Source organism: Chaetodon trifascialis, chromosome 23 (genome assembly GCF_039877785.1).
Source record: "Chaetodon trifascialis isolate fChaTrf1 chromosome 23, fChaTrf1.hap1, whole genome shotgun sequence".
Classification (NCBI taxonomy): Eukaryota; Metazoa; Chordata; class Actinopteri; order Chaetodontiformes; family Chaetodontidae; genus Chaetodon; species Chaetodon trifascialis.
In genome coordinates this window covers 16,564,191-16,587,916 of record NC_092078.1, presented here as the reverse complement: position 1 = coordinate 16,587,916, position 23,726 = coordinate 16,564,191, and the positions used below count along the sequence as shown (strand labels likewise).

Sequence of the window (23,726 nt, the reverse complement as noted above, 5' to 3'; positions counted from 1 at the left end):
CCACTTGTCTGAGAGTCCTGTTGGTCTAAGTGTCACTATAGCAACGCGCCAGTCTTAGGACGATGATTAGGGCAAGGTCTTGCATAATGTGACTCGGCAGCTCTGACGAGAATGTGAGGATATTATCAGACAGGCTTGATTGTGCTAACGGCAGTGCTAACCCCGTATAAACATGGATGAGACTGTATGAAAAAGGCTTTTAAGGTATTTTCTGTTTTATTGTGAATGAGAATGCTTGTTCTTACAGTCTTTGTAAATGAAATCCACTACAAGCTAGATGAACCCTCGGAGAGCACAGACGTTCACCAATGCCAATAGTTGACTCTTCTGATACACAAATCTGCAAGCACAACCACCATATGTGTGTGGATATACCTCCAAACCACTGAACAGTACTCTCTCAACATATCCTCCTGACTAAGGTAATTAGAATACTGAAAACTTTTTTTTTTAAAGATTTTTTTTTTTTTAGGACACTTTTAAAACACTTAAATACTGTGCTAAAATACAGCTAAAATAATTCAGACAATGTTTTAGTGTGTGTTAAGAGGCTTATCTAAAATATGCCAACAACATCTCAAGCCAAATTTGCTCAGTAAGAGGTATTATGCACTTAATTTTCCTCTTCCCATAAAATGCGCTTGCTCTGATGGACGCCATTTTCCTTAATGAGAAAGAGAAAGGTACCAAAGCCCCACCTTTTCACATTTGGTATCATTGAAAAGCCCTAAATGTTCTCTGTAGATAGCAAAAGTTAATTCTGTTAATTCATCAGTATGCAGTGGGTGGGAGATATTCAGGTTTACAAATGTCCACAGAGGACAAATTTGAACTACTGGTAGTCAGGAGGATATGGTTGTGCCTAGCCAAAGCCCCATCCTCTCAGCTATGAATTTATTATGCACTTCTAAAGTGGAAATATTTCACATACTTAACGTCCATTTGTGAAAAAAACAGAAGTTATTTTTTGATCCATTCCAAAATTGAATGGCTTATCCCATGTTACACCGTATAGTCTTTCTGTAATCCTGCGGACAAAACAAGCCAACCAACTGGACTGAAAACATAGCCTATTGACCAATGTAATAAAACAAGAACTAAATGAAATCATATGACATTTTAAAAAAGCTAAATACAGTATATACCTTAGAATACATGACTGTGGAAGTGAATGGTGTTCATATTTGTGTGAAGAAGAACCTCCTCTGGCAGTATGTATAATGCTATATGCTATGTCGCATAAGCCTTAGCATCAGAAACAAGCAAACTCAGCCCAGCAGCTACATCACAGTTGCTAACATACCGTACACGCTGTGGAGTGTTACTGTGACAATCACCATATTAGCTTTCTAGTTATTTGTTGTCTTAGCCATATATGCTATTGTTAGCGGAGGTGGTATGGGCAGTTTCTCATTTGCGGGTGACAGCCATAGCTCTCACTAGCCTCCTGACGCTGCTCACAGAGCTGTTTGACTGAGTGGCAGCATAAGCAGAGGGAGGGGGCGGTTCGCAGCCTGTGTGAGTAGTGATTGACAGATCTCAGACACTCCCTCAGATGTTCCTCTGGCTCTGATTGGTTGTTTTGTGTCGGGTGCAGTGGATTGGAGTAGTAGGTCGCACCAATGGAGCCGTTTTTTTTTCACAGATTACATGTTTCATGTACTGCTGTCTGGGCATAGGGAACATTTTTAGCAAATATGACAAAAAAAATTACGTTTATATGAGTTACCTACTGCAGCTTTAATTACTGCCCGATGAAATAGTTAAGTAGTTCCTCCACAGGAAATTGAAGGAAAATATGGCCCTGTAAAATAAACTTGATGTTAAACTAAATGGTCACGCTCTGGTCAGTCTGAGGTGCAGCACACATCAGATGCATCGCACCATGTTGTGTGCATCAATTCACAAATTTACTCAATGGTATAGTACTTGGCATGTGCCAAACGTGGGACCAGATGAGATAAAATGTTAACTTTTCTGAAGAGTTGATGCAGGAAATACAGCCTTGGCACATCCTGACAGCTGACTCACAACTGTACTGTACGCCAAGGTGCTGCCAGTGTTACTTCACCTTTAGAGTTGTGTCTTGTGTCATTTCGGTTCAAGGGATCAGACCCTTCAGTGTGATCAGTCCATCAAAGCACTGTGACATTTTGGGAAATCCTTGTTTAATGTCCCCAAATCAGACAAAATGACTGATACCAGATTTATTTCTCTTGAACATTCTCCAAAGTACCAACAGGGACAGGTTTTAAAATATTGCTTGTATAGAATTGCACCATCTGTCTCCAGCAGCCTTCACGTCTCTGCAGCTTGACTTTTCTAGTGTATTGGTACGACCTTTGAACTGTGTAGTTAGTGGACTAAAACATGGACAAACGTCAGTATGTTCTTTTGAGGTGATGGTGGCAATGTTGCAGAAAGCCCCAGCAGCTGTGAGTCTGAGTGATGCAGTGCAGTTCTCTGCAGTAACCACACAGCAACTGACTGCAGGTCAGCCAGAAACAGCAGATCAGGACTGTTTGTATGTGTGTGAAGTAGACATCAGTGCTGCAGTGTCGCTGCTCGTTTTATACATGATCGGTGCTGCATTCTTTCCTCTGATGTGTGCATTGTGTATGAGGAAATATCAGCAGGGTGATGCTGGAGGTGACTGAGACTGGGACAGACTATGATGAAGGAAAGGACAAACTGAACTCCCATTTAAAAAGCTTACTAATGAAAATTTCAGGCAAATTATGACCTTGACAGCTAATGAGAGACCGTTCCTCCACTAGAAATGAAACAGAACATTTGCTGAAGTGTCCATGAGCAAGTCTCTAACACCCTCCAGTGTGGTACTACATTATTTTTGCATCTGACCTTTGACCTCCCTGTAGATGGAGTAACACAGTTTGAATGCGGTAAAAGTATGCATCACACAGTGTTTTTCCACAGGAGGCGCAGCGAGCTGGGAGCTTTGAACGAGCTGTGTGTGAGCCAGGATTCAGCTTTAGTGAAGGCACCAAGAGGAAAATGCTGAATCATTCTGCCTCCTTACAGTGTTGGTCTCTTTCCAACTGCAGCATCCAAAGGCAGTCAGGGGACACGTCCTTCCCAAACCACAGACATGCACATTATTGTGCACAAAGGAAAAGAATTATGGTTGTGCAGTTATTGTTGATTTATTGTGAGATTCTGCTCAATTCCTTAATAGAAAACTCGAACACGTTGTTTCCATCCTACGTCTGCATGTCCATCCATTCTTGTGAAGGTGACATTTACTTGGACTTAAAAATGAACTGATTAGATTTTAGTGGTGAAACGTCAAGGTCACTGAGAGCTCAGTTGATGACTGGTGGAGGTATACAACCGCATGGTAATTCTAGTTTTCATATAACAGACAGTTCACAGTACATTTTACCATCTGCACTGAAAACCATTAAAATCAAGCAGTTCATCAGTACAAGAATGTTCCAATCAATCACTGCATGCCAGCAAAATCAGTGTGTCTTAGCTCAGTGACCGCAGGTTTGAGGGTCTATCAGCCGTTTTCACAAGCTAAATTTAAAAAGATGCTTTTAGCTGTATTGCAGTGGTGATGAAAGAGGTGCTTTGTGCTTTACTTTTTTCATCCTTTTCTGCTCATGCAGATTATGAAGTGGTTGCATTAATATTTGTGTGGGACTAGCTTGTAACAAGGTATGAAGTGTGACGGTACCATTTCGTGAACTGCACTGACTTATGGGAAAAAGGTTCAGGTTGTGTGTGCAGATTTTTTTGCAAAGCTTGTTCCTGTTGAAATCTAGTTGTTGGTGCTTCTGCATGTGTTTCAAACGAGATGTTGCTTGAAAGGTAGTGACACCATGCCCAGTATTAGGTCAAAGTGTTTCACTCCATGTAAAGTTAATGGATTTTTACCATGTTACCAAAATGACTCATTAATATTTAAAAGCTATTAAACAGGGATTGCTTTGAGAAAGAATGGCTGAATTTCTTCATTAACATTCTGTTTGACAGCCAATGACAAAATATATAAACGCTGATTGGACTTTATGTGGATTATTTCTGAAAATGCATGTCTTCTGTGTCTCTTCCAGTCGGACAGTAACACCAGTTTCCTGCGAGCGGCGAGGGCAGGGAACATCGACAAAGTTTTGGAATATCTGAAAGGGGGAGTGGACATCAGCACCTGCAATCAGGTAGGAGATGGAGAACGTAACATCTTTCATAACATCCATTCACACTCACACTCCCTGGCACTGCACAATAACAAAACTGGACAAACTGGACAAAAATGTTGGTGTATTTTGTTGGAAGTGTGTGAAAACATTGCAGAAGAAGCGCAAAAGAGAAACAGTTGCTAACGAAATTTCATTGCAATAAGAAATTTGAACAAACTTCTGCTCAGTTGACCTTTTTCATGGCATGGAGTTTGACCTATCAAGGCAGAACAAATATTTGTGTAAATAATATTGTTAATGATGGCTGCATTTCATCTAGTGCACGCTCTGGTTTGGTCTCCACCAGTTCCTGAGGAAAACTCCTGGTTATATTTAGTTTCTAAATCTTCTACTACGTCTGTCTACGTCTGTGCGGTGCTGAGCAAGGAAACTAAAAGGAAGGACGGGCTGTCTCTAAATTGTAGTATCAAAAAGTGATTATCGGCATACTTTACAGGCCTCATGGTGAGTCAAATTAAAATGCTCGCCATGGTGAATTAAACAAAAAAATTGCAAGTGAAATGTTTCTTGAAAATAATGAGTTATATTGCTCCAAACATCAAGAATGCATCATAATTATGAGTGAATCAGTCTCTGCTGTGATAAAATGAACACCTGGGCTTGGATCCCATTTGTCTCTACATACACATCAAGAGCTGTAGATTACATAATGTTAGCTAATGGGCTCAGAGTTTATTTATTTAGGGCATTCTGACAGTTAAGATAACTTACTTGTCTAATGGTAATCTCAGTCACTTATGCATAAGAAACTCTGGTCCGTTACAAATCAAGCATAACCTCAACATAAGTTGCATGCAAATGAATTATTCAATTAATATACACATCAGATGAAATCCATCTTGAAAACTGAATAAACATTAGCTAAATGACAGCACCAAAATACCAGTGCCTCCATCACCCATCTGATATGCTGTGAAACTGAGAGGGAGGAGATGAAGCAGTGATGTAATGACCATTCTTTTGTGTATAGCTTCCTCCCTGTGTATAGCTGGGCAGCTGGTGTACAGTTGGATTAACAGAGCTTTTCACTAGAAACACCTCCTTCTGCAAATTATGTTGGTGAGAGTAAAGTTTGTAGTCTGATACACCGAAATAATGAGATGAAAATGCTCTGTAGAGCTGAGGGGAACTTCAAACTTATAGATCATTATTATGGGATTGTCACTACAAGACACCTTTCACATTACACATAGTCATATTTTGATATTAAAAGTGATCCTGATAATGCAACCTTTAACTTAACTGTGAAATGAGTTCAATGATTCTTGCTGCGTGCTTAGCCTACAATCCACAGAATGTATTATTCCAAGTGCCAAAGTGCTCATGCTGTCCACCACACACATTTTGTAATATTATCATGTGAAAATGGCTCTTCATGCCTGTAGGGAAGAGGACTGTGTTTGATCAGGAACAGGTTTCTTTATTTAGGCCTAGTCATTATCTAGTCTCCTCTAAGCCCATTAGTGTCCCAGCCATGGTGGGGGGGCGATGAAACCTGATAGGATGTAAACAGTCTTGTCCTGGCAACAGTCATAATGATCAGCCCAGTAAACAAAACTCACATGAGTGGAAATCTATGATATGCTGGTGGCTCTGTGGTGTGTGGAGGCTTTTTTTTAATCAGCTGTGTGGTAGGAATGATGTTGGCACCAGTGCCTTGTGCCCTTGAAGATATTTTGGGCTCTTGTTCTTGTATTGTGTATGTGTTTCTCGCAAGTTTTTCTGTCAAACTTTGCATAAATGCCTAAATGTCACATGTCAAAGTAGCATCTCAAAAGAAAATAAATGCCTTTTAGGAGGTTTTTTAATAGTTGGTTTTGAATTACTTTTTTTTCTTTTGAGCTAATTCCCTATTTTACATTGAGTTAATCAATTTTTGACATTTGCATGAAGATACCTGAGGACAAGGACGGGAAATTCCATTTTTGTGTGATAATGGGTCTTTGAAAGCCAATAATTATCCATTTATTTTGTTTGAACCTTCTAGTAGCAGATATTAACACCTTGCTACATATCCTTGACCAGGTTTTGACATTTGAACTGTACATATGTTTCCTGCATTGGCCTAGTTGAGAGCGTTGACAAGGATCCTTATGACTTGAATTCTGTCATCTGCAAAGGTCCATAGATGATTTTGGACAAGACAAAAAAATCTTCTACACATCCATTACTTTTTACCTTGAACCTGTTGCTGGACCTAACATCCACCTAAGCACAAAGACACATGACATGTTAATATATGGCACCGCAGAAGTGGACATAACTGTGCTTGACATTGTCTTTTCTGTGGAACCAAAAATGGTGTGTTCACTCACTACATTTTTCAAAATGCTACCATGTACAGTATACCATTTAGGGGGGACTTAAATGCTCAGTGACCAGTTTTGTGGTGAATATATGAATAATTGGGCTTTTTAACACTAAACACCCGCCTCTGTACACAGAGAAGGTAGACAGGTCATTAAAGAGGTTGTTGATGTTTGACCATGACAAAACCTTGAGGTTTTTGTCACACACACACACACACACACACACACACACACACACACACACACACACACACTACAACATCAGTCAAAACTTACAGCTATGTAAGTCAGCGTCCATTGAACCCAAATGACTCCATTATTGAGATGGAGTGTTCGCATCACGTCTGACTAGTGAGTAGTAAATGCTTTCTGATAGACAGGGGACTTTCCTGTCTCACTGCTCATAATAATATTTCCAGTGCCTATGGATAGAGCGTGTCATATGCTGCGCAGATTGTAAAGCCCCTTTAGATGAATTTGTGATTTGTGATGTTGGGTTGTATGTAAAAAAAAAAAAAAAAAAAAAAAAAAACTGACGTGACTCTTGTGATTGTTGCAGGTTTAGGTCTGATTTGATGGTGACAATATCTGTGTTAACTGTATTGTCATTGTGCATTAACCTCTGTATTTTGATCACATCACCACTGTTCCACGACTGATGACACCTTCAGTTCCCACTCACTGCCCATATGCTGCTGGTGAAAGATTTGGAAAGGCTTGTAATTGAACCAAGCTATAAGCTCGTTTTGTTCTATTGCCATGATCAAGAATGAACTTTAACACTCAAATATTTTTCACTGTACAGGCTTCCTCAGCTCTCAGTGTTTTACAGTCTTTAAGCTCAAAAATTGCACTCCTAATAATGTTTTTTCCATTACCAGTCAACTGTTTTCAGCCCAAAAAAATAATGATGAATGAATTTAAAGCTCTGAAAACCCACTGTGTACAATACCTGCACCAAACAGCAGACACAGTTGGCAACTAGCCGCTGAATATGTGTATATATGTGTTTGCTATAGGCAACATGTTAGCTACAGTGTTATTCAAACTAACAATATAACAGATGTTTTTTTTTCTGGCCCCAAGTGGCCAAACAAATCTAATGCAGCTTTAAAACCTTAACTCTTAAATGCAAAGCTTAAATACAATAAGATTTACTGTGTATGCTATTAGCTATTCCATGCTAGGTAATGGTGCAATAGCTTAGCCAGCTAACCAAGAGACCTGATAGGAAATTTTCCATGGAGGGAATGATGGAAATGACAAGGTCAATTAGGGAGAACAGAGTTTAGATGACATAACATTTATTTGCAACAGGCTAATTGTTGATAATCCTTACCATTTCCATGAAAAGTGTTGTGAAAGAGACTTTGAACTTGACCTGAGTGATGAATGGGCATCTGTGTTTTATTGTTTTTATAGCTCAATATCATACTATAGTAATGAGGTAGTATTTACTCTAATGAACCACCTCACTCCCCTGAGACGACAGCAGCACTGCTAAATTAGGTTTTCACCACAAGCCATTTGCATTGCTTTAAAATTGCTAGTGTAATAGATCTGACAGATAATTGGGAATTGTCTCCTAAATGATTGTGTTCATGTGGGCTGACAGAATGAGGTAACGGATATTATGAATGGAGGAGTGGGTGGACAGGGCATGGTACTTGATAAAGAGGTTGGTGGTTTCTTGGAGGTGAATGCAGTTCATGGGGGAGGGGGTCTTCAAAGATGAATAAGGCCCCTGACAGTTATGGCAACACTGGAGGTTGTTCATTTATAAGTTGCAGCCGTTTATGTTCCATTTAAAAGAAAGAAAAACATAAAACACATGTGATTTTGTGAACATTAATTAGAAATTGTGAGTCAAATGGATTACATTTGAGATATTGGATATACTCATAGATATTCTATGTTAGGGTGATTAAAGTCCCTCCTGACCACATGGGAATATGGAGTTGAAATTGTAACTTTTGTCATCCAACTTCCTCTGTCTGTTGATGTCCTTTGGGTCAGAAGACTCAGGAACTCATTCATCTCTGCAGCCTCATAGCTTCATAGCTGAAAAATAGCTGTCTGGTCTTTCAGGGGAGAAAAGTGACAGGGGTTGCTTCAAACAGACTGGTGGATGCTTATTCTGAGATGAAGAGCTGTGCTTAACTGACACAGATCACAGGTGATGGCCAGAGTTTTTGTGGCCCTTTGGCTGCCACTGTTTTTCATTCAAAGGTTGCTAGCTAGCTCTGCGGGAAGATGCCGTCCCCATTTTTAGTCTAGTGTGTTGATGTGTAACTAAAAACTGTGGGTACTGCTTGGGTTGGGGTTAGGGTCAGACAGGCACATGCCCATGCATCACTCAGATCTTCACACCCTTACTTTCCACCTTTGAAGTGTTGGCATTGGGTGTAAATCACACTGGCTAAGTGCTGGGTGATATGAGGCCATTAGCAGGCAGTCAGGTGCATGAATATGTCAGCTGATCCAAAAACAGCAGGACTAAGCTGGAATACATATTCTGCTCTGCTACTGAACAGATGCCAGCTATGGAATATCTCAGGGCAATGAAAACTGAAGCGCAGTCAGATGATTCTAGGGCATTCATTCTCTTTGGGATCCCACAGGGAGCCTCTGTAGGGGCCCAAGGACTCCAGTGGGACCATCAGCCTTAGGGGGCTGCGTGATGAACATCAGTTTGACAGTCACGGAGGAAATTACTTATCGACTCAGCGGCTCTTTTTATACTGCAGTCTAATGCTTGTGCTGCTGAAAGGGTTATTGAATCAGTGCTGGGTCACTTGGAAAAGGAGAGGGGAAAACTGGCGGAACAGCTAAACCTATTTACCTCTATTCCTTTGCTTAAAGATGTGAAAGAAAACAGAAGGTTGTTAATGGAAGGTGAAAGGTGCTGCTCATCATGACAACCCCACAGAAAACTATCACCCATCTGTGAAGTTCCTATCAGCTCTACAGACCCTCTGGGCCCCTTGTAGCCCATTGTTTTACCGCCTTCTTTAACCTTGTTTTTAGCAGCTCCAAAAGCGTTTAAAGGTTTAATAAATCCACTATGCAGTACCTACCTGGAACCAAACACCAGACGGACAAAGTTAACAACTATCTAGACAAGAAACTGGAGCAATTAGCAGCTAAAGAGACAGGTATGTTTCCTCTGGAGGTGGTAGGAACCAAAACAGAGCTGAAAGAAGGGTTGAATATTTAGCGTGCACTCATCAGATGCACAGACTCATAATGAAAAACAAGGTTGCTCCATCTGTTCTGAATGAGTAAATAGGCAAGTGTTTGCTAGTTTTACCATAATACTTCAATTTATTTGTTAGCTGCAGCTTGCTAATGGCTCAAGAACTAGAGAGAGCAAGTAATGCTAGAATGTGAGGTTTGTCAAAATAACCTAATAAGGTGATAATAGGTCAAATAATTTGTTTTCAGATTTTTCAGCTGCCCCAAGTAGAAAAAAAAAAAAAAACTTATTATACAGCTTTAAAGTATTTTCTGAGCCTCTTGAGCACTTAACATTTGTGTGGCAATCTCTCACTTTGTGTGAGTCAGATATCAGCCCAGCAAGCCCGCCCACCTCCTCCCTGCCAACCAAGAAGCACATGACACTCAAGTGTCCAATACAGATATTAATAGAGGTCATGACTGACTTATAACTTGAAACTTCAAACACCACTACTGTGAACTACTGTGCATGTCAAGTTAAGGAGAAGTCATTCTTAAGTATTATTGCTATTTGAAACACACCAAATCTCAGATGACATGAAAAGCTTCTGTATGTTTTCTTAAAAGGTGCCTCTGGTTCATGAAGTATTTTAGAATCAATCCAACATATTTGTGAATTGTCTCAGCCATCACCAATCAAATAAGATGTTTGCTTGACCTACACACCCACACACACAAACACACACACACACACACACACACACACACACACACACACACACACACACACACACACACACGCACACACAAACACACGCACACACGCTCACACAGCTATTTATACCTTCATACCCAGGACTGGCTCTGCTCCACATCAGCATAACATGGCAGAACATCTAACCCATCTTTGATAGCTAGCTCTGATATGTCAGTCAGTCCCTCCACATGTAAGAGTGAAGTACTGCTGTTCACATGTTCAAAAGACTGAAACAGAAAGAAAGACGGGCTCAGTTAGCTATGGACCTGGAGGAGGTAATCCCTTCTCTTTCCATTTGGATCTGTCCTCCATCTTTGTTGATGTTGGGTTGTTGGACGTTGGGCCTGACCTGTCCTCCCTCGTCTTTTTCCAGAATGGTCTTAATGCACTGCACCTAGCAGCCAAGGAGGGCCATGTGGATCTGGTCCAGGAGCTGCTGGATAGAGGTGCAGCGGTTGATTCAGCCACTAAGGTAGGTTATATCAACTTAACGTCTGTGAAGATTCTCATTCATGCAGGTCATGGTGCTTCTGAGTGCTTCCAAAAGGCAACTGGACTTGGTTTGTGTTTCTAGAAGACGTTTTGCCTCTTATCCAAAAGGCTATATATCAGCTTTCCACTTTCCAACATCAATTTCTGAAAAGAATGAACTGGAAACTCGTTGTGGGGAAGCTGTCCACACAGTACACAATCATTTCTACTGTGTTCAGAAACTATTTTTGTAATTACCGGAGGGTTCCTACCTCAATATGACTATATCACTTTAACATCTAATGGTGATATTGTCACTTTCAAAGCCTGTTCATCCACATGTCCTCATAAAGTACATGCTACTGGAAGCTTAGTCATGTAGTAAATTTGTAAAGAGGCTCATGGCAGAATGACAGTTCACTAGACACTTGTTCTGTTTTGGGTTTTTTGCTTAATTTGTCATGTGGATAGTAATATCATTCTCAATGTCCTGCTGCCATGCATGCATTGAGTTCTGTAGTGCTAAACATGGCTCAGTATTTCAGTGTTAAAGTTCATCATATATTCTATCAGACAAGTTTATTAAGATTACCAATAATAACAACACGGTTAGTTGGCAGCTTCTTTAGCTGGCATGCCAACTTCTAACACACTAGACAGCCAGGAACAGGCTTAAGCTAGTCAGCCATGGTGACTGTGCCTGAAATTACACTTCCTAAGTGTCCAGTGTATTCACTGTATTGCCCTCAAATATTCCACTAATGGAATGAAAAAAGTAGTGTCTCAGGCATGTGCACCACTTTATGCTAACAATCCCACAGTGCAATGCATCCCATTTGATGTATGCAAAAATCAGAGTTGTGCTACACTTGTGTAGTCACTCACTACTGTCTGTTACATTGAGAGTGACTTAGCATGCAGCCAATAGCAGTTTAAGCTACCTGCCGTGGTCGCTGTCATTATGCAAGCTGTGTAATTCTGTTGCTACTGAACAGAAGATTCACCCACATGTTTCTTGTACTACATAAGTTTGTGCAAACCATGCTCATTTTGTTGTTTATATTCAAGCAGTAAGTGTAGACCAAAGTGGATGGTGCAACACAGCTATCACTAAAACACTCCGACACTCTGTTCTCTCATAGGTCAGCACTGTCGAAGCGATTTGTTTTTTGGTCAAGAGTGTAAATTTGCTGCATTCATTTGCATTAAACTTGACACAGCTTACATCATCCCCATAAAACAGATGCCCTGACTGTTGTTATTCCATGGAAATGAACTGATTTCACTCTTTTAACTATCACTGTTGATTTTGTTATGCTAGAGTGTTCCAAGACCACTCAGAGTAGGTGCTTGTATCATCTTTGTATCTATATTTTAAGGACTTAGTTCTTGATCTTATCCACAGTGTTTGATGATGACGTTAGTCGAGGTTAGTGCCGTTCTAAGTAGTTGTTTTGGCTACTAAGTGAAATACAGAATTGATTATTTGCAATGATTTAATGGGAAGAGGGCAGTGTGACCTCATTTAAAGGATTAGTTCCAAGCTGACATTTGTTTTTTGTGTTTTCAGTTCCAAGCATTGAGAAAAACAACTTTCTGCGGTGAATTTAGTGTTGTGTGTTTGTGTAGAAAAGGAACTGAGAAAGGGGAGCATCAAAGGAAAGTGATACGGATAATGGAGTAGTAAAAATGGATTTCTGATGGTTAAGCTCCTCCTCCTGCAATCAGAGAAGGGCCCAGCTCACTACTGAGCATGTTTTCAGTGTTGTTGTGACTCTAGTTGGTGTCACTCCAAATTGCAACTACATACTACACAACAGATGCTTAACAGCACAACTAAAGAACTCAGCTCAGGTATAATTAACAGAAATATAAATGTCAATTATTATATTTAAAAAGCAGCCAAAGAAATAAAAGATGTCATGCACTCTATGTAATTCACTCACATAAAAGTTACATATTCATGACAAATTAAAGGAAAAACCAGAATAAATGAAGGGGGAAACAAAGCGGACAAGCTGAATACTCTTCAGTTGGCAGGCAGGCTTTGGTATTTCATTTTACTAGGTTTTTAATACAGTCACATGACCACATGTTCATATGCCATATACTCTCCTCGTAAACATACAGAACTTCAGCAAGTATATCAGTACAGATCTTAAGTAGCTACAGTAAGCCTTGTTCAAAACCAGTACAGTTTCATTTTAACTGCTCAAGACATCACTCATTACAAGTGTGATATAGCTTTACTGACACAACAGCATACTTTATAATAGATATACAGATACATAGTGTTGAGTAACACTGCACTTTGAACATCCATGTCTACTAGCTAGCAGTCTTATTCCTGCATTTGCTGATATTTGAACTCAGCACTCGAACAAATACAACCATCCCTTCAGTGCTCCTTCAGCATCTACACCTCGACAGCCAGCATGCCAGCTGCAGACAGCCATACTCACAGCTACTATAGCTAACATCACAACAACAGCATATCTTGGCAAACAAGGGAGTAAGCTGAATGTCCGCGGCCAAGCACTTTAATGTCACTTCATATACAAATGATGAACAACACAAACATTACAGTATGTCTGTAAAACATAGCAACACTAATGTTAACCGCCTATCAAGCATAAACAGAGCGACCTCTGCATCCGTCTTCATGCATTTCACCTCTTGGAGGTCTCGTCATTGTTGGAAAGCCTCATCAATGTTAACACGCTATGTTGTTAACTTATCTAGTGCATGAGCACAAGCGCTCCCTGTTGCTGATTGGTTGAAATAGTGTTGTGTGGCTGGGCTATTTGCAAGTTTTTATGTAAATACTGAAATAATTATAATGAATAAGGTGAGGTGTCTGTATTATACCCAGAAGTATAAGAGACTAGCTATTTCCCTGTAGCAAACACAGTGTCAGGATATATAAGGATATGTGGAATTTAATTATCTGACAGACTTATGCGAGATTTTACTCTCACCCTTAACTATGTATCGGTAATAGATTCATTAGCATTAAGACTGGGGTTAATCAATACTCAGCTGTACGTTATTGAAGAGCATCATTTCACAGCTGAAATGTTTGAAATTCACAGTTACCATCTTTTAATGAGATTAGGTCATAAAGAAAATGCTGGTACGAAGTGTGTTCATAATCATAATTTTTAGAAGGAAAGGCTTCTCCTCATTATCCTTTCATGTTTTCTGTTAATCCAGAAAGGAAACACAGCGCTTCACATATCCTCTCTAGCTGGTCAGGCTGATGTCGTGAAGATCCTGGTCAAACGAGGAGCTGACATCAACGCACAGTCTCAGGTGAGCCTCTGCACTCTGCTGCTGAAGTTGTTTAATTGTGCATCCTCTTAAAAGTCTGACAACATCTCGTATTACTCATCACTAACATCATGTGAGAGAGCCATGATTTCATTTTGGGCGGCTGCGTAAATACAGTTTATTTTAACCTCTTGTGTTTGCGTGTGTGCTGTAGAATGGATTCACTCCTCTGTACATGGCCGCCCAGGAGAATCACCTGGATGTGGTGCGATACCTGCTTGAGAATGGAGGCAACCAGAGCACTGCGACAGAGGTGAGAGGAGTGTGTGTGTGTGTGTGTGTGTGTGTGTGTGTGTATTTCAGATGACCACATTGGACTCTACTATGTAACTGGCCAATAATTCATTTCTAAGCACTGAGCACAGAGCAGATATGAGACTGATGAAAGTGCCATTATTTTGCAGCTCATATAAAACTGATGATGGTGCTAAATGAAAATGCAGGTGCTCACCAAAGTGACTTCAATTCACCATTAGGGGAATGTGAAAATCTGTACCAAATTTCAAGGCAATCCATCCAGGAGATGTTGAGACATTCCATTTTGTATGAAAAATGTCAACACCGAAGTGATGAGGACACATCGTCTGGGAAACATGATGTCTGTACAACGATTTATGGCAGTCTCTCCAGTATTTGTCAAGACATACAAAGTGGTTACACCAAAGATTGACCCCAGAGCCCTGCCCCTGGCATGGCTAAAAAAATGACTAATTTTCTGTAATTCCCCCTTTCACATGTTGAGATATTTCACTGGATGATTGAAAACTTTGCTGAAAACTTGTTTCTCTTCTACTTTCTCTTCCCTGTCTTCCCCCATCCAGGATGGCTTCACCCCTCTGGCCATCGCTCTCCAACAGGGCCACAACCAGGTGGTCTCCATCTTACTGGAGAATGATACTAAAGGCAAGGTCCGCCTGCCTGCCTTGCACATTGCTGCCCGCAAGGACGACACCAAGTCAGCCGCCCTGCTCCTCCAAAATGACCACAACGCTGATGTCCAGTCGAAGGTACGCCCACTGTTTGGCTCTGAAGGGTTGGCATGGGTGTGTGTCAACTTAATGTGGTGCTACAGTACGTTTGTGCCAATGTGTCCATAGTCTGGTTATGAGGACTTTTCCAAAGTCTATGAATTCTATGAGCTGCAGTGGATTTGGCTAAGTAGGATCTGGTGCTATTTGAGGTACAGAATGCTGACGGTGAAGTGGTGAAAACCAGTCTAGCTTTCTTTTAAATGTCAGTGATTTTAGCATTTCAACTCTGGGGTTCACCCATGGGACCTGTGAGAGTCTTTAGATGTAAAGACCTCGTTTACATCTGCTATTAAAATGTGATCTGTATCTGGATAAGTTATCCTGATAATCAGCAATATGACAGCGCTGTTGTCATTATATCCTTTCTTCGTAATCACAGGGTCTCATTTTTCTTGCTCATTATGCAAAATGGGAGAGTAGGTGGAAAGCAATAAACAGTGCCATGGAAGGTGATGTTACAGTCCAGTTGTGTGGCTTCTTACATGTGGCCTGAGCTGTAGTTGTAGTAATGACATTACTGCCTGTGGTAATGATGTTAGTATGCTCACTGATGAGGTTTCTGCTTACAGAGATGATCTCTCAGCACATAGCAAAGGCATTCCTAAATACCCAGGGTCTTAACATTGTGGGATAATAGGTGCACCTATGGTTCTGATAATTCTAATCACACTGGTGATGTTTCTATATACAGAAAAGCTGTTCTGGCCCACAGTGATGAGATAGCTTCATGCCAGGAGAATGTTTCTTTCCTCTGTCTGAAAGTTTCTACCTGTGACAAATATTTGTATCTGAAATGTTAAGGTTTCTACTGTTCCTGCGGTGTCACGTTACTGTTCCAATAGACGACAATAGCACTAGACACCAGATTGTAAATCTTTTGGGGCCCAATGTGAATCAAAGGAATTTACACCTGTCATCATTTGTACTGTTGACATGCGACCATCGTCACTGTTTTGACAAGTTGAAGCTAGATCAATACAGCATTGCTCAACATTGTCTTTACACCATTTTAAGTGTGTCGCAAGTTATTTTCAGACCTATTGAGGCTGAGGATGGGTGGAAGCCCTGAACTGGTCAGTGGCAGTGTCACAGGATCAGGTGGCAACTGTTAGAAAAAGAGACTACTATCATCAGCAAAGTGCATTGGTCTTTTGGTCAAATACTTGACTGGGTTTGTCCTGTCAAGCATCATCTTGTGGTTGTCTATCAAGAATAAAGCCAGATGTAGCTGGATGTTGCTGTAGTACTGTAAAATCTCTCAGGAAGGACCCTGAACTGGAGGGTTGGTTCAACAAAGCCTGGGACTTTGACTTCAGCAGTTTTCATGCAGTCTCTTTCATGTTGAACTGACTGTACTGAATCATGTTACTGGCTGAATCAGCAGCCTATAGCAGAGCAGCTCTGAACCAGCAACAGATTGGACTTCCTACTGAACTGCAGACAGTCAGAAGCAGCACCAAACCTCACATTATGAAATACGATCTAATTGGTCTCACAACAAACAAAAGAGTGACAACGAACCTTTAAATATCCAGATACCAATCACAGCAGGTGTAAAAAGGTTCCCTCAAAATATGTATATATGTACATGTATGATTTAGTGTGGGACAAAAGAGCACTAATTTGTCTTGATGTACTTTTCCCATGTAGACCTGTGTATAGTGTGTTTGTGTTTCCATCGGTCTATGCATCTGTCTGTTTCTCTCTTCCTCTCTTTCATCCAGTGTCTTTGTGCCTGCCATGTCAGTCCTGGTCCTGCCACTAACTGGGTCTCTCCCTCTTTTTCCTTTCTCTCTTTAAATGCTACCTCTCTCACACTACTTCCCCCATCACCCCCTCCCACCTCGCTGCACCGGTGTCTAAGTGTAGCACTGTCCACTGCATGGAGTGTGCCACTGTCTGCAGGTTGTATGGTGGTGATATTTAAGGCTGCATGCAAACAATGGGGGGTGGAGGTTGTGTTTAAAATTGCGTTTCGGCCATCGACAGGGGAGGGGGGTTTAAGTGTCAATCCAGTATTAGTGGGAATTCACAGTTACCTGCCGATGTAGGAACACAAATTTTTCCTCTGATACCAGATCATTTTAAGTGACGTGGCTCGAGTGATGATGATTTACTGCACTTCTTGCTTTTTTATCAGCCTTCATGAATGTTAGATATTGCTTCTATAGTAGCTACAGTATATTTCAACAAGGCACCAGTTATGTTGTTATGTAACAGAACACAGTGACAGCTGTATACGTACCGCATACGCATGCATTTAGTGTAATGCCATTTGTGGTTCAGCTGTTGTGATGCAGGCTTGCTCAATCCTGTATGACTCATATGAAAGGTCCAGAGGAGAAAACGGCTATAAACAGCAACTTGTACAGTCCCACTCAGACACATTTACAGATAAAACACATATTGCTGTCACACACAGGACACAGTTCTAATCAGATACCTTGGGAAAGCAGTCCAGTGACAGTCTGCTTCCATGTCTGTTCACTAAAACAAGATTCTTATTAAAAAAAAGCAACTTTGAGGGGTCAGAAAGACAAGAAGAAACACAATCAGACAGGTTGTAAACAGACCCCCTGGTTAGCCAAACTTATTTGGAAGAGAAAATGATTTGATGTTGCTTCCAGCATCAGATGTGACGAGTTGCAATGAGCATTTTTATTGTTCTTTAAAAATTCTATATCGATCAGTCATAAATAAATGACAGATGGATCCATAATGAAAACAAACATTAGTTGAATCTCCACAAGACCTTAGGCTTTGATATATAACACATCACCTCCGTGTGAACTTGACATCAGCTGCACATTGGAGGGAAGTGACCCACCCCAGCCACGTCACTCGCCAGTCTAATATATCTGAGGTGCCTCTGAGCCACTGTGCACTGGACCACAGAGCAGTAATGTGTGAAATCAAGCTAACTGAAGTGATCTTTCCCTCCCTCATTCCTCCTGCTTCAGATGATGGTCAATAGGACTACTGAGGTATACACACGCTCCGTTAAATCTCCACAGATTCACTATACAGTCCCATCCCTTTTCTTTCCTTCCACCATTTTTTTCACTTCCACAGCACTGCATGGTGTAAATAAAGAAACATTTGGTTCATTTCCCCACAGTTTCTGTTGGTTTGGTATATTAAGAAGTCAACATGCACGGCTGACACGAATGGCCAAGCTGCTGCTGTGTGTCCTGCGCTCAGGCACCGCACACAGTCTGCTTATCTTTCGTTTTTGGCTTTAGATACTGTTTATTCATTCTCTGTTTGTATGCATTTCATTCTTTTTTTTCCAGTTTAGAATTATTTTGTCACCGGCTCAGAAGGCCTCTTGTTTTTGTCATAGTGACCCTTAGGAACATCTCTAAACAACATCATAACTGAGATGTACGGTTTATTGGTTTATTTTAAATGATTCCATTTTCCTCCTGCAAGGTTTGGATTTGATGAAGACTGTGCTTATGTATTTTAGTAACAGCTGTAAATGTATATTGTCCACTAGTCTGGTTTGTAATTGTCTATGTTGTGTTGCATGATTCCTAGAAATGCACTATGAACTACTTACAGTAGTTTAAAATAGTATTGGTTAAATAATTGCAAATATTACAATATACTGCATTCAAGTATGGAAGTCTGGAACTGCCAAAATAAAAAAGAAATTATTTTCTCAAAATTAAATTCAATTTTCCATCAGTGTGCCCATCATATGTAATCAAATTTGAATTAAAGTGATAAAAATCAGATTTTTGTTTTTATGTTTGAAGATGCATAAATGCTGCCAAAATAAACTCTTTCAAATTTAGACTCAATTCATTGTCTGACATGGAGTGAACAGAAAATTATTTGTAAATAGAATCTGCATTTTACTCGTTGTTTTGGCAATAATTATGCATTTTAAGATGTGATTTTTTTTTTTTTAATGGGCACACAATTGGAAGATTAGAATTGATTAATTGATTTTATTGTAATGGTGGTAGTCCTGGTCGTCTATACTTAACAGCTTCCTTATTAAGCATTTCAAAAGCATGTTTTTCTATAAAAGATTATAAATTACTGCCATATAACTTTTACTCTTAAGCATAGAATGCAAATCAATAATGGCATGGGAAGCTTAGAAAGTTTTAAACATATTTGACCTGCTTGGCCAGAGACTTGGTATAGCATGTTGCATCCACGCTACCTTAATTTGCACCATTCTAAGGTTTTGAATGTGTAAAGTTTTTAAACCATCACGTTAGTCACTGTATTCTTCACACTTTTGTAAACAACTTTTTCACATTAAATCGGACCACACTTACAGAATGGCAAGGTAAGGCAAGAATTTCACAACTACTCCAAACTGCTCTGCAATCTCTAACTTTTCATATATATTTCTCATTGCTAACTCTAATACTTCTATGATGTACAGTTAACATAGTGCACTTTGGTGTTGATCAGAAATGTACCCTCCTTGTTATGTGCCACTTTATGATTTGTACTATGATTTAGTGTTGTTTGGGTATCTTATATTGGTTTTTCATCTTTCCTGTCAGTCTTGATGACAATCTGTGTCTACTGTACATCTGTTTGTTCTGCTGTTGTCCTTTTCGTTTCAAGATTGTTTTTTTTTTTTTTTAATGCTTTTTTACTTTTGTTCTGTGATAACCTGCATGGAAGTGACATGTCTGAGTGTGTTTTGGGGTTGTGTGTATGGGAGCCACATATTCTGACTTTCAGTTTTTTTATTCCCCGTAACTTTTCTTTGCTTTCAGTTTAGTTTTTGTTCACCTGTGATGCTTGATGTGACTGCTGCATGCTGGGAAGGCTAAAGATCAAGAAACATGAGTGAAAGTTCAAAGACGTGAAGTAAAGGCTGATGTCTGACCTCTCTGCTCCTCTCTGTGTGTCCGTCTCTTTCCTGTCTGTCTTCCAGAGTGGATTCACCCCCCTGCATATCGCTGCCCACTATGGCAACGTCAATGTGGCCACACTCCTGCTGAATCGAGGGGCAGCAGTCGACTTCACAGCAAGGGTAGGGCGCACTAATTACCAGTCCTTTGTGTATGATCCATGCATTCAAAAACACCAAACACCATAATTCTCCTGAAACACCTCTGAACACTATTTTTGGCCACTGAATCCCACCGCTATTAGCCAAATTTGGAAACTTTTGCAAATTCCAGTGTCCAGGAGAGCTCCTTACGCTGCAGCACAAGAAAATGTGCAAATGAGCAAATGAAGAGCCTCTTTCAGGCCAGTACTTCTAGCAATTACATTCAAACCAACTGAAGCAAATCTGCATTGTATGACATCCATCTTGTGCCAGTGTTCAGTGTCAGTGCATGTAGCAGTATGTACTTCTTGTAGAGAATTTGACTGATGTGTATTTTGTCCCTTTAACCAATATAATCCAGAATACAAATTCAGATGTCCTATTTTTAGCCATGTGAGTGGTCTGGATAAAAATAGCTCTTTTCTCACCTTGCTCTCTGCGAAAAAAACAAAAAAAACACTCCACTGTGTAAAATCCATGGAGTTCAGCAGTGTTTCTCCTAATCCTCATGGGATTGTCTTTGTGGCTAAGGAGGAGGTTGCAGAAATTTTAAAGCCCAAAGGCATATAGATTTTCATCAATTACTCCCCTGATATACAATGTATGCAGTATTTTCAGTGTGGATTCAGTATCAGTACTCAGAAATTCAAATGTTTTTAATGTGTCTTAACAAGACAAAATGCATAAACGTCATTTTTCTCTTCCCCCTGTAGAATGGGATTACTCCACTACATGTGGCATCCAAGCGTGGCAACACTAACATGGTTGGTCTGTTACTGGACCGAGGCTCTCAGATCGATGCTAAAACAAGGGTGAGTACCGTAAAGAACCGAACCATGGCAGTCGTAATGGTTGTGAATTATAGGCTGGACATCTGAAGTTATCTGAAAACAACAGCACAGTATGCATCTTCCTCCTCTTTCCTCCTCACTCCATCAAATCCATTTCGCCACAGGAGCAGCAAAAATGATACTTTAGTGACAACAGATGTGCATATGAGCTTAATGCTGTTGTTTTCAGTTCAGCTAGACCTCAGTAGGTCAGTGGATTAAATTCAGTATCACATTGGATGGACAGCCTGACCTCTGTGTGATGTTATTTTGGTGTGTGCCAGCTAGCAGGACAGTTGTGCTATTAGCCATATTTGTTTCTAACCATACAAACAACATCCAGCTGGGGTTAGTCACTGGCAACGCCTGTATTTAGAGAGAAACCTGGATATATTATAGCAGCTGATGGGGTCATTTTCAGGTTAAGCAAATGACTGCTAATAAGCAGACTAACTTGGTTAAAGGCGGTTTCTGCATGTCAGCAGTAACATCAGTAAAGTGAAATAACTGCTGTTTATTCTGCAGGATGGTCTGACTCCCCTTCACTGTGCAGCTCGGAGTGGACATGACACATCTGTGGAGCTGCTGCTGGAGAGAGGAGCTCCCTTGCTGGCCAGGACCAAGGTGTGTTATATGTCCATTCACCTTTTACAGTTAAAGGGACAGAAGCATGCCACTCTTTCAAACTGTCTCATATTAGCTGAGTTATAATTTTCTAACCTAAAGGTCTCTGCATAAAGTAATCCATTACATAGTGAATATAGACTGAATCATAATATGGTTCTTTAGGCTTTGAATATTGAATATGAGGTGTGGTAAGGAACGTTTTAAAGGAACAGTTTGAACTTTTGGAAATACACTTGTGCCTTTGTAATTTCACCCAAGTCAGACGAGAAGATTGGTAGCAATTTCATCTTTATATATTCAGTGAAGGTTTGTTGGTCAATAGAGGCATACATCTAAAACATTGTGGCTTGAAAAGTTCTTTACTTTGTAATCCTACTATGAACAAAACCCCCCTGACTCCTGGATATATTGATCAGTAGCATGCTCACTTACCAGATACAACATGTAAATAAGATAGCTTTGTAGTTCTTGGAAGGTATATTTCTGCACTCTTGACAAAGCTAGCAAAGCTCTGTTCCCCTCTTTTCCCCTGCTTTCAATCTATGTGCGAAGCTAAACTAAAAATGTCAAATACCCACTATATCGCTGGTTCTGGGTAATTTAACATTTCAATTATATGCTTCATTTTAGCAGCTTTAAAAATAAAATAAAACTATTTAAAACTCCAGTGGTCTGTTTTGAACAGGCACATTTGACATATTATAGCCTTTTAGGTTCTTATGTAAAGTCATCTTTTTACACATCCAGCAGATGTAGAGCAACATCAGCATTCATTTGAAGTCTTGTTTGTGTCCATCTGATGATTGCAAGTCCATTATTCACTCTTCTTTTATCTCTGTTTGTGGTCTCCACCAACTCCTGAGAAAACTATCCGCCCTTTTAGCTACTAAATGCTTGACTATGCTCACCAGCTTGTTGCTAACTAGGTGTTTGTTGCTCATATGATCTCTCCTTTAGAACGGGCTGTCTCCTCTTCACATGGCGGCACAAGGCGACCATGTTGAATGTGTCAAGCACCTTCTGCAGCACAAGGCTCCTGTTGATGATGTCACGTTGGACTACCTGACAGCGTTGCATGTGGCAGCTCACTGCGGTCACTACAGAGTCACCAAACTGCTGCTGGACAAGAGGGCCAACCCCAATGCCAGGGCACTGGTACGATGCAAAGACCTGGAAGTCAACAGCATAATTTTGTCAAACTTACAAATTATAGCTTCAGTGTGCTTAGATGACTAAAATGAACATTTAGTCATGGTAAAATATTGTTTGGGTTCATCCTTTACTCTGTGTGTTTGTTTGTGTGTGTGTGTGTCTGCGCCACATTTCCCCGACAGAATGGCTTCACTCCGCTGCACATAGCCTGTAAGAAGAACCGAGTGAAAGTGATGGAGCTGCTGGTCAAGTATGGAGCCTCTATCCAGGCCATTACAGAGGTAACAAACGTACTGCTAAACCTGCCTGAAGCTAACATTAGCAGTCAAACTGTTGCTGTATAGCAGGTACTGTGACCAGAAAATAATTCACAATACAGTATTTCAGCAATAACTGTCATGTTTTTCTAGTTTGAAAACCAGGAATGTGTGCTTTTGTCCAGTTAGGTTTAGGAAAGACTGATGTTGAAGGAAGAGAGAAGCAGAAATCAAATATTATTCAGCCTGTTTAATATCACACAATGCATCAAGCTGTTTTCTGATAGTTGATACAATAATAAGATAAGTGGGATTAACATAGGCAAGGAAACTGGACCTTTTAAGATGAGACATATATGTAAATATCATGGTTTGGCTAATTCTTAATTGTCTGATCTGATCAACATCAAGAATGTTACATGTAGGCTTTTTACATTATTATTAGAAACCTTAAACAGTTACATTGGACTTTAGAAATTACATGGTTGAGATACAAACTTGGAAAGTATATGTAATCCTTTTTCAATGCAAAA

At 40.2% G+C, this 23,726-nt stretch overlaps 1 protein-coding gene across 25 annotated transcripts in view; it reads left to right on the top strand.

The window, feature by feature from the left end:
- The window catches only part of ank2b (ankyrin 2b, neuronal), a 189,914-nt gene that overhangs the window by 114,880 nt on the left and 51,308 nt on the right, over positions 1-23,726 (top strand). For 24 of the 25 annotated variants that reach the window (XM_070992831.1, XM_070992835.1, XM_070992830.1 and 21 more), the window contains exons 2-12: positions 4,080-4,181; positions 10,840-10,938; positions 14,151-14,249; positions 14,422-14,520; positions 15,089-15,274; positions 18,259-18,282; positions 20,208-20,306; positions 21,041-21,139; positions 21,683-21,781; positions 22,742-22,939; positions 23,119-23,217. In XM_070992831.1, coding sequence (XP_070848932.1) covers positions 4,080-4,181; positions 10,840-10,938; positions 14,151-14,249; positions 14,422-14,520; positions 15,089-15,274; positions 18,259-18,282; positions 20,208-20,306; positions 21,041-21,139; positions 21,683-21,781; positions 22,742-22,939; positions 23,119-23,217 — 1,203 coding nt within the window. The remainder of the gene's footprint in view (positions 1-4,079; positions 4,182-10,839; positions 10,939-14,150; positions 14,250-14,421; positions 14,521-15,088; positions 15,275-18,258; positions 18,283-20,207; positions 20,307-21,040; positions 21,140-21,682; positions 21,782-22,741; positions 22,940-23,118; positions 23,218-23,726) is intronic. The other variant, XM_070992826.1, reaches the window with a different exon arrangement.